General features: G+C 43.7%; 1 protein-coding gene across 2 annotated transcripts in view; it reads left to right on the top strand.

The window, feature by feature from the left end:
- The window catches only part of LCMT2 (leucine carboxyl methyltransferase 2), a 67,233-nt gene extending 55,293 nt beyond the window's left edge, over positions 1-11,940 (top strand). Inside the window, exons 12-14 of one of the 2 annotated variants that reach the window (XM_084611584.1) lie at positions 10,265-10,452; positions 10,544-10,679; positions 11,401-11,940. In XM_084611584.1, coding sequence (XP_084467710.1) covers positions 10,265-10,452; positions 10,544-10,679; positions 11,401-11,568 — 492 coding nt within the window. In that variant the 3' untranslated portion in view covers positions 11,569-11,940. Of the gene's footprint in view, positions 1-10,264; positions 10,453-10,543; positions 10,680-11,400 lie in introns of those variants that run through there. The other variant, XM_084611585.1, reaches the window with a different exon arrangement.
- The last annotated feature ends 2,529 nt before the right edge of the window (positions 11,941-14,469 follow it).

The raw sequence follows: 14,469 nt of genomic DNA, 5'->3' as shown, positions 1-14,469 counted from the left end.
CAGTGAGTAGCTGTGGATATTCTGGGTCCTTTTCCAAAAAAGACACCCAGAGGAAAGCAGTACATCCTGACTTTCATGGATTTTGCCACCCAATGGCCGGAAGCAGTAGCTCTAAGCAACACCAGGGCTAAAAGTGTGTGCCAGGCATTAACAGACATTTTTGTCAGGGTAGGTTGGCCCTCTGACATCCTTATAGATTCGGGAGCTAATTTTCTGGCAGGGGCCATGAAAAGCCTGTGGGAAGCTTATGGGGTGAACCACTTGGTTGCCACTCCTTACCACCAACAAACAAATGGCCTGGAGGAGAAGTTTAATGGAACTTTGGGGGCCATGATTCGTAAATGAGCACTCCAATGATTGGGACCTAGTCTTGCAGCAGTTGCTTTTTGCGTACAAAGCTGTACCACTTGCCTGTTTAGGGTTTTCACCATTTGAACTTGTATATGGCCACGAGGTTAAGGAGCCATTACAGTTGGTAGGGGACCCGGTCATAGTCTGGAAGGCACTTCAGGCCCATAAGATGGAAGCATCGTGGGAACGGCCATTCACGGTCCAAGAGTGCCTGGGAGCTGTTAATTATCTCATAGCATCCCCCACCTCAAACCTAAAGCATACCGTGTTAATTTTCTAAAGCCCTTTTATTCCAGAGAATTAAAGGTTTGTCAGATTACAGCCCAGGGAGGAGATGATGCTGAGTGGCCTGAAGGTGTCTGCTACGAAGAAAAAAGTGACGGTGGCGTGGAAGAGGTGAACCTCTCCGTGACCCTTGGGATTATGCAGCAACAGCAGATCAAGAAGCTGTGCACTAGCTTCGCGCCGATGTTCTCACCCACCCCAGGACTGACTGAACGGGCATACCACTCCATTGACACAGGTAATTCTCGCCCAATTAGAGCCCAACCTTACCGGGTGTCTCCTCAAGCCAAAACTGCTATAGAACGGGAGATCCAGGACATGCTACAGATGGGTGTAATCCGCCCCTCTAACAGTGCATGGACATCTCCAGTGGTTCTAATTCCCAAACCAGATGGAGAGATACACTTTTGCGTGAACTACCATAAGCTAAATGCTGTAACTTGCCCAGACAACTATCCAATGCCACGCACAGATGAGCTATTGGAGAAACGGGGACGTGCTCAGTTCATCTCTATCTTAGACTTAACCAAGCGGTACTGGGCAAGTACAGCTGGATGAATCCACCAAGGAAAAGTGAGCCTTCATCACCCATGTAGGGCTGTATGAATTTAATGTGCTTCCTTTCGGTGAAAAATGCACCCTCCACTTTCCAAACACTGGTAGATGGTCTCCTAGCGGGATTGGGAAAATCTGCAGTTGCCTACCTTGATGATGTGGCCATCTTTTCTGATTCCTGGGCAGAACACCTGGAGCATCTGAAAAAAGTCTTCGAGCACATAAGGGAGGCATGACCAACTGTTAAGGCTAAAAAGTGTCAAATAGGCCTAAACAGAGTGACTTACCTTGGACACCAGGTGGGTCAAGGAAGTATCTACCCCCGTCAGGCCAAAGTGAATGCTATCCAAAAGTGGCCTGTCCCAAAGTCAAAGAAACATGTCCAATCCTTCTTAGGCTTGGCCGGGTATTACAGGCAATTTGTACCGCACTACAGCCAAATTGCCGCCCCACTGTTAGACCTAACCAAAAAGAAAGCCAAATGCAGTACAGTGGACTGAACGTTTAACCAACTTAAAGCGACACTCATGTCTGACCCTGTGCTAAGGGCCCCAGACTTTGACAAACCTTTCCTACTAACCACAGAAGCATCCAAGCGTGATGTGGGGGCAGTTTTAATGCAGGAAGGACTGGATCAAGAATTCCATCCTGTCGTGTTTCTCAGCAAAAAACTGTCTGAGAGGGAAAGCCACTGGTCAATCAGAGAAAAGGAATGTTACACCATTGTCTATGCTCTGGAAAAACTACTTCCGTACTTTTGGGGACGGCGTTTCCACCTGCAAACCAACCATGCTGCGCTACAGTGGCTTCATACCGCCAAGGGAAATAACAAAAAACTTATTCGGTGGAGTTTAGCTCTCCAAGATTTTGATTTTGAAATTCAACACATTTTAGGAGCTTCTAACAAAGTGGCTGATGCACTCTCCCATGAAAGTTTCCCAGAATCAACTGGTTAAAATTGTCCTTGAAATGTGGAAAATATTGTTAGTTTTTATATAATCAGTAGTGTCTCTAGAGGTGCATGTGTCTCATTAATTCTGTTTTCTCCTAGAGCTCTAGGAAGAATTCACAGCCAAGGTGGAGCAGGATGTCCAGCACTGTCTATGATTTGGGGGGCGTGTCATAAACATACAGCTAAGGGTAGCATAAAATCCCTCCTTTACCCGTAAAGAGTTAAGAAGCTCAGATAACCTGGTTGGCACCTGACCAAAAGGACCAATAAGGGGAGAAGATACTTTCAAATCAGCGGGGGAAGGTTTTTGTTTTGTGTTTCTTTGTGTTCTCTCCGGGTCAGCGAGGAAGCAGGGCAGGGAAAATACATCTCCTAAAGCCATACCTGAACTAAACATCTAAGATTACAAACTGTAAGAAATAGGAAGGAAATGCATTAGATAGTCTTTGTTCTAGCTTGTAAATTTTCCCTGTGCTATAGTAGTCTTCCAGCAGATCTCAGGAAAGTTAAAATCCCCCATTAATAAAAATTCATGTGTGTTAGCTAATCTGGTTACCAGCTTGTAGAATGACTCATCTACTTCCACTTCCTGATTTGGTGGTCTATAATAGACCACCACCATAATATGACTACTGTTCTTCTTTCACCCAGAGACTCTCAGTAGATCTGTCGCTCACTTACTCTTGGAAGTCGGAGCAAATGTATATATTTTTGATGTACAGCACAACTATATCCATCAATACTGGTACTCCATTCATGAGAGTTGTCCCACCAAGTCTCTGTAATGCCAGTGAAGTCGTAATTTTCTTTATATACCATGACTTCCAGTTCATCCTGCTTGTTCCCATTCTCCTTGCATTTGTATACAGCCATTGAAGATATTTCGCAGACTGCCTTCTTGCTTTACCCCTTACCTTTTTAATGCAGTTTTGATTTCTAGTCTCTTCTCCAGAAATAGTCCATTCCCCTTGTTGTCATTACTTAAGCCTGGATGTGCATTGGCCAGGTTTTTGTCACCATCTCCCATAGGACCTAGTTTAAAGCTCTCCTTCCCAGTATTTGATAGATGGAGCCCATCCCAGCATAGTAATCCTTAGTTAGTGTACCTGTAGCTCCTGTGGGGCTCTAGTACTGTGCTTTATCGACAATAAACCTGGCCTAGCGCCTTCGCCACTGAACCGAGCCTGTGGTCGATCTTATGAGTAACATTGTGGTCTGCTGATTGAACATGCCACTGTCTGCTAGTGCAGCTGACGCTGAAGCTTCAAGAACAGCAATACTGGCAGCAGTAACAACACTGCACCAGCAACAACATTCCACAGCACTAACAACAAGTTTTCTAGTCTTCAGGTCCTTCAAGATTTTGGAACCAGCAGTTTTTCATCCTCACCTTACTTTTATTCATAGATTGGAAGCAGAAAACAAGCTTTCCTGCTTTTTCAGCTTCCTAGCTGTTCTCAACTTTGAATGAACTATTTATTAAACTGAATTAGTTGAATAAACTGAAATAGAGAAAATTATTCTCTGTGCACCTACAGAAGAGGATACTGCTGTTAAAAGCTGGTTTGGCACTTCAGCAAACTCTGGTGCTCCAGGTGCTTAGCCAGTGACTTCCATCATTTGACTTTCTTTAAAACTCAGCAGCAAACACGTACTACTTGATTATTATTTTTATTTCCTTTGGATTGTTGTAATAGATTACCTTAAATTTAGACCTTAACATAGGTTTTAATAATTTCAGATTTAATTTTAAATAAGTATTTTTTTAAAGAAAAATAGTTAATATAAATTTTAAAAATCCAAATTTTTTATTTAAAAAAACAAAACCCCCATAGGCTTCTCTCCACCCTGTGAAGCAGCCATCCTGAACATGGAAACAGAAATGGGTACTGCTAGTGGCTGGGGGGAATTGTCCAGTTAGGTACAAACCTGGGATTCAGAAAACCAAGATTCAATCCCCTGCTCTGCCACAGACTGTGTGTGTGACCTTGGGCAACTCCTTTAGTCTCTCTGTATTTGAGTTCTCCGTCTGAACAATAGGGATAGTAGTATTTCTCTAAATTTCACATAGGTTAAGGCCAAAAAGGACATTAGATCATATAGGCTGATCTCCTGTATTCCACAGCATTTAATATGTAACCTATAACTTAAATCACCCTCTACCAGATGACCTGAGGATAGCCAATCTAACAGCAATTTTTTTAAAAAAGGGTCTAGGCAGGGCCTTTCCTGGCAGTTACAAGCTGGTAAACCCAACTTCAGTACAAGGCAAATTAGTTGAAACTATAGTGAAGAACAGAATTATCAGACACATAGATGAACATGATATGTTGGGGAAAAGTCAACATGGCTTTTTTAAAGGCAAATCATGTCTCACCAATCTATTAGAATTCTTTGAAGGTGTCAACCAGCATGTGATGGTGATCTAGTTGGAATATCGTATCTTGATTTTCGGAAAGCCTTTGACAAGATCTCACATAGAAGGCTCTTCAGCAAAGTAAGCTGTCATGGGATAAGAGGGAAGGTCCTCTCATGGATCAATAATGGGTTGAAAGACAGGGAAGGAATAAATTATCAGTTTTCATGGTGGAAAATGGTAAATAGTGGGATCTCAACATATTCATAAATGATCTGGAAAAGGGGGTAAACAGTGAGGCGGCAAAGTTGTCAAATGATGCTAAATTACTTAAGATAGTTAAGTCCAAAGCTGACTGCAAAGAGTTACAAAGGGATCTCACAAAACCTGGGTGACTGGGCAAGAAAATTGCAGATGAAAATCAGTATTGATAAGTGCAAAGTAATGCACATGGGAAAACATAATTCCAACTAAATATACAAAATGATGGGGTCTAAATGAGCTGTTACAACTAAAGAATGAAATTTTGGCATCATGAATAGTACTCTGAAAACATCAGCTTAGTGTGCAACAACAGTGAAAAAAGCTAACTGTGTTAGGAACCATTAGGAAAGAGATAGATGATAAGACAGAAAATATCATACTGCCACTATACAAATCCATGCTACACCCACACCTTGAATACTGAATGCAGTTCTGGTCTCGCCATCTCAAAAAAGATATATTGGAATTGAAAAAGGTACATAGAAGGGCAACAGAAATGAGTAAGGGTATGGAATAGCTTTCATATAAGGAGAGAGTAAAAAGACTGGGACTTTTCAGTTTAGGAAAGAGACAGTTAAGGAAGGATATGACAGAGGTCTATAACATCATGACTAGTGTGGAAAAAGTGAATAGGGAAGTATTATTTACCCCTTCACATAACAGAAAAACCAGGGGTCACCCAATGAAAATAATAGCCAGCAGCTTTAAAACAAACAAAAGGAAGTACTTCTCACACAACACGCAGTCACTCTGTGGAGCTTGTTGCCAGGGGATGTTGTGAAGGCCAAAAGTATAAATGGGTTTAAAAAAAGAATTAGATAAATTGATAGTGGATAGGACCATCAGTGGCTATTCGCCAAGAGGTCCAGAAGTGCAATCCCATGCTCCAGGTTCTCCCTAACCTCTAACTGCCAGAAGCTGGGACTGAAATACAGGGGGTGGATCACTCGATAATTGTCCTGTTCTGTGCATTCCTTCTGAAGCATCTGGCGCTGGCCACTATCAGAAGGAAGGATACTGGGCTAGATGGGCCACTGGTCTGACCCAGTATGGCCATTTTTATATTCTTGTGTATGGTGATTGGTAAACATGGTGTGGGGAAAGAGAACTCAAATATCACACTACTCATCACGAAGTGCACAGAGAACCAGCTAGTTATCACAAACATATTTCAGCAAACAACGAAGCACAGAACAACATGGATGCATCCCCACTCTTGTCATTGGCATTTAATTGACTCTGTCATTGTACACCAACAAGACCATCAGTATGTAAAAATCACCTGTACAATGTGGGGAGCATGCATGTGGTCTGATCATCGGCTTGTGAGATGTAAAATGACAGTGCTCCTCCAATTAAACCAGCGCAGATGTCGTCACTCTCCAGTACCCAAGCTCAGTGTGCACATAATGAAATCTGAGCTCACATGCTCCAGACTTGCTAAAAAATGTGAAGTTCTCACACTTTCTCAGTCAGACATAATGAACACTCGCTTTGCCTGGTCATCTTTTAAGGAAACAGCATTTGATGTATCTAAAGAAGTTCTCAGCTTCGTAAACAGTGAGCATCAGGACTGGTTTGACAAAAATGACACTGAGATAAAGCAACTCCTGACATCCATGCATGCATGCTCTTCTCCAGTTATGGATAAATAATAAAATCTCATCTATTAAAAAGATGGCTTATTCATGTATAAAGTGTAATTTGCAAACTATGTTTTGCCACAAAAGATAGCTGTTGAAAACATGAAAGCTGAGCAGCTTCAATCAGTGACAGACCAAAAGACTCCATATAGTTTTTTTGATGAGCTAAAACCATGTATGACCTTCACTCTAATGGTACCACTCCTATCTGGAATGCAGATGAGTCACTGCTGCTGGTCGATCGTGGAAAATATTCAGAAAACATTGGCTGAACACTTCAAAGAGGTGCTTAACTGCCCATCCACCATGTCAGCATCAGCTCTTGATGATCTTGAACAACTTCCACTTCAAGACCACCTCTCAATTCTGCTGAACATATCTGAAGAGTGGAAAGCTGTCAAGCAAATGCAAATGGCAAAGCAGATGATATTTCTTTGGAGATCTTCAAAAGGGCTGATCAGGGAATGGGCTGATCAGGGAATTCACTGACCTCTATCTATGGTTTTGGAAACAGGAGTCTGTGCCACAGGAACTTAAATGCCAACATTAAAACAAGGGTGATGTCAAGGTAGGGGTCTCCTACAGACCACCTAATCAGAAAGAAGAGGTGGATGAGGCTTAAACAGTGAACAAAATCATCCAAAGCACAGGACTTGGTGGTGATGGGGGACTTCAACTATCCAGACATCTGTTGGGAAAATAACATAGCAGGACACAGATTATCCAATAAATTCTTGGACTATATTGGAGACAATTTTTTATTTCAGAAGGTGGAGACAGGTACTCGGGGAGAGGCTGTTCTAGAATTGATTTTGACAATTAGGGAGGAACTGGTTGAGAATTTGAAAGTGGAAGGCAGCTTGAGTGAAAATGATCATGAAATTATAGAGTTCATGATTCTAGCGAATGGTAGGAGGGAGAACAGCAAAATAAAGACAATGGATTTTAAGAAGGCAGACTTTAGCAAACTCAGGGAGTTGGTAGGTAAGATCCCAAGGGAAGCAAGTCTAAGGGGAAAACCAATAGAGGCAGTTGGCAGTTTTTCAAAGAAAAATTATTAAGGGCACAAAAGGAAACTAGCCCACTGTGTGGGAAAGATAGGAAGGATGGCAAGAGACCACTCTGGCTTAACCAGGAGATCTTCAATGATCTAAAAATCAAGAGAGTCCTACAAAAAGTGGAAACGAGGAAAAATTAGGAAGGATGAATATAAACAAATAAAACAAGTATGTAGGGACAAAATTAGAAAGGCCAAGGCACAAAATGAGATCAAACTATCTGGAGACATAAAGGGTAACAAGAAAACATTCTACAAACGCATTAGAAGCAAGAGGAAGACCAAGGACAGAGCAGGCCCTTTACTGCTTGGGGGGGAAATAATAACAGAAAATGAGAAAATGGTAGAGGTGATGTTCCCCTGGTGTTATCTGGACCTATGTTCTGCTAGGTCACTCTAATCCTTGACTCGGAGCGACCATTACCTTGCTCTGTTGTGAGTACCCCCACTCCTGGGCTGTTCACACGCAGCCTCTGGCATGTAAGCTGTTTCTTGGATTGTGCAACTGAATGACACTAGCCAATATCTCCGGTCCCAGACACAATCCTAGGAACGTCTGTCTTGCAGTGTCCAGTTATACCCGCTGGATGCTGCAAGCTTATATGAGTTTGTCAGTTTAACAAATAAATTGATATGCACCAAGCTTGTTATCCCAAAGGGAGTCTCTGACACCTTCAAACCAAATGCACTGCTTCAGGTAGAATAAACAAACACATTTATTAACTACAAAGATAGATTTTAAGTGATTATAAGTCAAAGCACAACAAATCAGATTTGGTCAAATGAAATAAAAGCAAAAAGCATTCTAAACTGATCTTAACACCTTCAGTGCCCTAACAAACTTAGATGCTTCTTACCACAGGATGGCTGGTTGCCCTTAGTCAGGCTCTCCACTTTGATCAGTGCTTCAGTCGCTTGGTGGTGATGTCTGCAGATGGAGGTGGAAGAGAGAGGAAGAGCCTGGCAAACATCATTCCCTTTTATCATGTTCTTTATTCCCTCTTGGATTTGCCCCCCTTCAGGGTCAGGTGAGCATTACCTCATCGCAGTCCCACACTGACCAAGGAAAAGGGGGGTGACTCACTCGAGAATCCAACATATCCTGTGTTGCTGCCTAGGTCAGTGTCCTTTGTTCCTGTGAAGCTGGGCTGGGTTTGTCCAATACATGCCCTGATGAGGTAGGAACTGCCCCTCTGCTCTTGGAGAGTTTTGCCTGGGCTTCTTTTAAGCGATGAGGATACATTTTCAGCCACATAACTATATACAACCTATAACATTACTACAATGCTTAGTGCATCATGAGCCTTCTGAAGATACCCATAACAAACTTTGCATTGGATACCACACAATCATATTATAAGGATGAACATAGAGGTTTAGGGTGCTCCCCCAAGGTACAGAGCATCACACAGGTGTTGTCTAACCTGCTCTTAAAAACCTCCAGTAATGGAGATTTCACAACCTCCCTAGACAATTTATTCCAGTGCTTAACCACCCTGACAGTTAGGAAGTTTTTCCTAATGTCCAACCTAAACCACCCTTGCTGCAATGTAAGCCCATTGCTTCTTGTCCTATCCTAAGAGGTTAACAAGAACGATTTTTCTTCCTTCTCCTTGTAACAACTTTTTACATACTTGAAAACTGTTATGTCCCCTCTCAGTCTTCTCTTTTCCAGACTAAACAAACCCAGTTTTTTCAACCTTCCCTCACAAGTCATGTTTTCTAGATCTTTCATCATTTTTGTTGCTCTTCCCTGGACTCTCTCGAATTTGTCCACATCCTTCGTGAAACGTGGTGCCCGGAACTGGACACAATACTCCAATTGAGGCCAAATCAGAGCGGAGTACAGCAGAAGAATTACTTCTTGTGTCTTGCTTACAACACTCCTGCTAATACATCGCAGGATGACGTTCACTTTTTTTGTAACAGCGTTACACTGTAGACTCATATTTAGCTTGTTATCCACTATGATCCCCAAATCCCTTTCCGCAGTACTCCTTCCTAGGCAGTGATTTCCCATTTTGTAAATATGCAACTGATTGTTCCTTCCTAAGTGGAGTACTTTGCATTTGTCCTTATTGAATTTCATCCTGTTTACTTCAGACCATTTCTCCAGTTTGTCCAGATCATTTTGAATTCTAATGCTATCCTCCAAAGCACTTGCAACCCCTCCCAGCTTGGTATCATCTGCAAACTTCATAAGTGTACTCTCTATGCCATTATCTAAGTCATTGATGAAGATATTGAACAGAACCAGACCAAGAACTGATCCCTGCAGAAGCCCACTCATTATGCCCTTCAAGTATGACTGTGAACCATTGATAACTATTATCTGGGAACGGTTTTCCAACCAATTATGCACCTACCTTATAGCAGATCCCTCTAGGTTGTATTTCCCTAGTTTGTTTATGAGGTGGTCATGCAAGACCATATCAAAAGCCTTAGTTGAGAGGCTGATGAAGAGGTGTTACAAAGAGCTACGTTACCTCTCAGGGTTATGAGACGAAATATGCTAAAAATTGCGAGTTGCTCAGATACTCTGGTAATGGGGGCCTTATAAATGCTGTAGATAGATTAGAGAGAATCCTCCCTCCACTGGGGAGTTGGGCATGTCCTTTCCCAGGTTCACTTCACCTTCAGCCATACCCAATCTATCTCCAGTTCTCTCCTTGAGGGGAGAATGTCAGATCCCTGGGGGGTGAGAAAAGGAAAGATTAATCCTGCAAACGTTCTCCTTGTCCACTTCAGCTCTGGGCTCCTGATCCCCTGAACCTACAGCTCATTCTGTTCTGCTTGTCTAGATTCCTGTCGGGGGGCCAGTCCCTGAAGGCCGTCACTCTCACAGTGCCTGCAGCTGGAACGGGGGAGCACTCATTGCAGGGGGCCTGGGAGCAGCTGAGCAACCATTGAACTCAGTGCTCTTTCTGAGACCGACTGGGAGTGGCTTTCAGTGGCAGGGTGTAGAGACTCACCCTCCTTTCATCCCCAGGTTAGTGGTGATCCCATGGGACAATAAGCATGTGCCCTATCTCTCGCTCTCATCATCATTGGAGTTGTGTCTCTCTGAACTCTCTCCATAGATATTCACACACTGCCCATGTACATAATGGGAAACTCCTGCTTGTGGGGGGAGTATGGCTTCACTCTGCATCAGTACCTGGTGTGACTGTGATTGACCTGATGACAGGTTTCAGCTTGGATTATCAGATTGACACAGTAAGTACTGAAACAACCCCCTTTCCAGGAGGAATCTGTGTTCCACAAAGGGAGGAGAAGTCTCCTGGGCTCTGTTGATTGTCACTGACCAGGCCCCTGGAATAGAGAATACAGAAGGGGATAAATTGGGACCTGAATAGGATGCCGCTGCATCTGCCAGCTAGACTCAACCTGGCCAGAGGGGATGGAGATCTCAGCAGAGATGGGAATCTGGGGCTCAGCAAGGCCAAAAGGTGGGGAGCTGCCTTAGCCAAGACTAGAGGAGGGAGAGGCCAAGATGGGCCAGGCCATAGGAGTCACAGAGAGTCTGTGGGAGGAGAAGAGATCAGGGTCAAGGATACTGCCTTTGGGAAGCTGAATGAAGGGAGGAGACAGAGGGCTACAGCTGGGCTGGACTAGAGGAGGCTCCTCTTTCCTCAGAAAGGTCACTCGCTTCCATAAATAAACTTCTTTCAACAGCCTGGCCCCTGCCCCAGCTCTGCCCCCTACTCTTTCTCCTAGCAAAGAATTCTGAGTTCTTGGGCTGATCCACACACTCTGGGTCTCTGAGCACCCGGTCTCCCTCCAGCTCCCAGGCTTTGAGCACTTTGTCCATGCACCCCACCATCACCACTTCTTGTGCTCCCTCTTGGCCTCCATGCATCTCTCCAGTGCCTGTCTGGCCAGCTCGCCTGGAACAGACAGTGTACGTTTCCCACACAGGACTCTTGCTCTTTTCCAGGTGTCCCTGAATTGGCCATTAATGCTGCACAATCACAGCAGCATCTTCCTGCCGGACAAAAGAGAGCTGCTGCTCATTGGTGGTGGTGGGAACTGCTTCTCCTTCGGGACCCATCTCAACCTGCACCCCGTCTGTGTATGCCTCAGCAACATCCTGACCAGTCAGTGATGGGAGATAAACCAGGATAGAACCACAGAGCTGCGGCTTGGGAAGATGGTGCACTTACATACCACAGAGGCCAGGTGGCCCTGTGGCAGAAGTGGCTGTACTGCGGCCCAAGCTGGTGATGTGGTCCCACAAGGGATTGCCACCCAGAGCAGTAATCTGGCCTGATGGCAATGGGGAGGTCCAAGGACACAGAACAGCAACATGACCCTGGGGCAGTAGGGAAGTTGAAAAGTAGCTGAAGACCCAGAGAGGTGATGTGACAGCATGGTGGTCTGAGTGGTGGGAAAAGTGGCCGGCATTGCATACATGTATGTATCCTACTTTTTTTCTATTGTTCTCTCATTGTTTTACATAGTAAAATAAATAATCATCTCAAAACTGCTTTTTGTGATGGTGCCACAACCCCTCTGGATGAAATGAGGGAGCCGGCCTACTTCCCAGGTTATGCAGTAGAACCACAATTAGCCAGAGATTGTGTGTGTGGGGGGGGGGTTGTAGGGGGGCTGGGGGCAAAACATTTGTTTAGTGTGGGGAAGACACTAGGCAGACTCAGCCCTGCAGCTCATGCCTCACGTATCCTGATGCACTCTCATCCCATTATAGGCAGTTTCCCTGTTCCATCAAAGCAATCAGTCACCTCCACAGCTGTTGGGTAGGGTGATGCCAGAATCCCTGGAGATCTAGAAGAGAACATAAAAACAGCCACACTGGGTCAGACTAGCCCAGTATCCTGTCTTCCGATGCCAGGTGCCCCAGAGGGAATGAACAGAACAGGGAATCATCAAATGATCCATCCCGTTGCCCATTCCCAGCTTCTGGAAAACAGAGGCTAGGGGACACCATCCTTGCCCATCCTGGTTGATAACCATGAGCTTATCTAGTTCTTTTTTGAACCCTGTTATAGTCTTGGGCTTCACAACATCTTCTAGCAAAGAGTTCCACAGGTTGACGGTGCTTTATGTGAAGAAATATTTCCTTTTGTTTGTTTTAAATCTGCTCCCTATTAATTTCATTTGGTGACCCCTAGTTCTTCTGTTTTGAGAACAAGTAAATAATAGTTCCTTATTTACTTACTCCACACCAGTCATGATTTTATAGATCCCTATCATATCCCCACTTAGTTTTTTCTTTTCCAAATTGAAAAATCCAAATCTTATTAATCTCTCCTCATACAGAAGCAGTTCCATACGCTAATCATTTTTGTTGCCCTTTTCTGAACCTTTTCCAATTCCAATATATCTTTTTTGAGATGGGGAAACCACATCTGCATGCAGTATTCAAAATGTGGGTGTACCTTGGATTTATGTAGAGGCAATATGCTATTTTCCATCTTATTATCTATCCCTTTCTTAATAATTCCCAACATTCTGTTCAATTTTTTGACTGCCGCTGCACATTGAGTGGGGATGTTTTCAGAGAATTATCCACAATGATTCCAAGACCTCGTTCTTGAGAGGTAATAGCTAATTTAGACCCCATCATTTTATGTGTATAGTTGGGATTATGTTTTCCAGTGTGCATGACTTTGCATTTATCAACATTGAATGTCATCTGCCATTTTGATGCCCAGTCACCCAGTTTTGTGAGATCCTTTTGTAGCTCTTTGCAGTCTGCCTGGGACTTAACTATCTTGAGTAGTTTTCTGTCTGCAAATTTTGCCACCTGTTTACCCCTTTTTTCAGATCATTTGTTAATATGTTAAATAGTATTGGTCCCGGTACAGACCTCTAGGGGATACCCCTATTTACCTCTCTCTATTCTGAAAACTGACCATTTATTCCTACCCTTTGTTTCCTATCTTTTAACCAATTACTGAACTATGAGAGGACCTTCTCTCTTATCCCATGACATCTTACTTTGCTTAAGAGTCTTTGGTGAGGGACCTTGTCAAAGGCTTTTTGAAAATCTAAGTACACTCTATCCACTTGTTGTCAGATGTTCGGCTGTGCGTGTGTGTTCTCCTTGTGTGCTGTTCCAGCTCTGTGCAGATAGCTGGCACAGGAGACCTCGAGTGAGCCGCCCAATGACCACAAAATCCGTTAAGGTGCGAAGGCGCGCGGCTGGTTTATTGTCGATGAAGCACGGTAATAGCACCTGGCAGACTCTAAGACACGTATGCCCATGACAATGAACGCAGCTCAGTCAGTGGTGGGACTTTCCACTGCTCCCTAGGCTCTCCAAAGACACTCCATCTGAGATATATCTTTATACACAGATACAAACAAATTACGTATTGCCCCTGACGTATCATGGCCTTGTACCTGTTGATTTGATTAAAACATCTCTATTCATCATGCTGCCATCCTGACCTTATCCTTAAGATGTGTCAGTGAGTTCCTGTTAACTTTGGGGAATGTACTGGTATTGAGGTCTTCTGGTATCACCCTTCTGGAATGTGCTTGCATGAGTACTTTGTGCCTTGCATCTCTTAGGAATATGTGTTTCTGCAGAATCAACCCTGTTCTTGTCAGATTCTGTGAGCAGGGCCTGCCTCTTGCTCACAACTTAACTTTGCTTTATATTGTATCAGCAAAGGTTTGACTACTTTAGCTCAGGCCTCATACCAGGTCTCTGATGCATGGGCTTATGTTTCAGGACCTCTTCTTACTACACCACTGAATCCCCTTTGTCCACATTCTTGTTGACCCCTGGTTAGTTCTGCGATTTCGCATTTGAGTTCCTTCAGAACTCTTGGGTGAATACCATCTGGTCTTGGTGACTTATTACTGTTTAATTTATCAGTTTATTCCAAAACCTCCTCTAATGACACCTCAATCTGGGACAGTTCCTCAGATTTGTCACCTAAAAAGAAAAGCTCAGGTTTTGCAATCTCCCTGACATCCTCAGCCATGAAGACTGATGCAAAGAATTTAATTTCTCTGCAATGGCCTTATTGCCCTT

This window comes from Lepidochelys olivacea (genome assembly GCF_965140295.1).
Source record: "Lepidochelys olivacea isolate rLepOli2 genome assembly, chromosome: 1".
Lineage (NCBI taxonomy): Eukaryota > Metazoa > Chordata > Testudines > Cheloniidae > Lepidochelys > Lepidochelys olivacea.
This window is presented reverse-complemented; position numbering and strand designations above follow the sequence as displayed.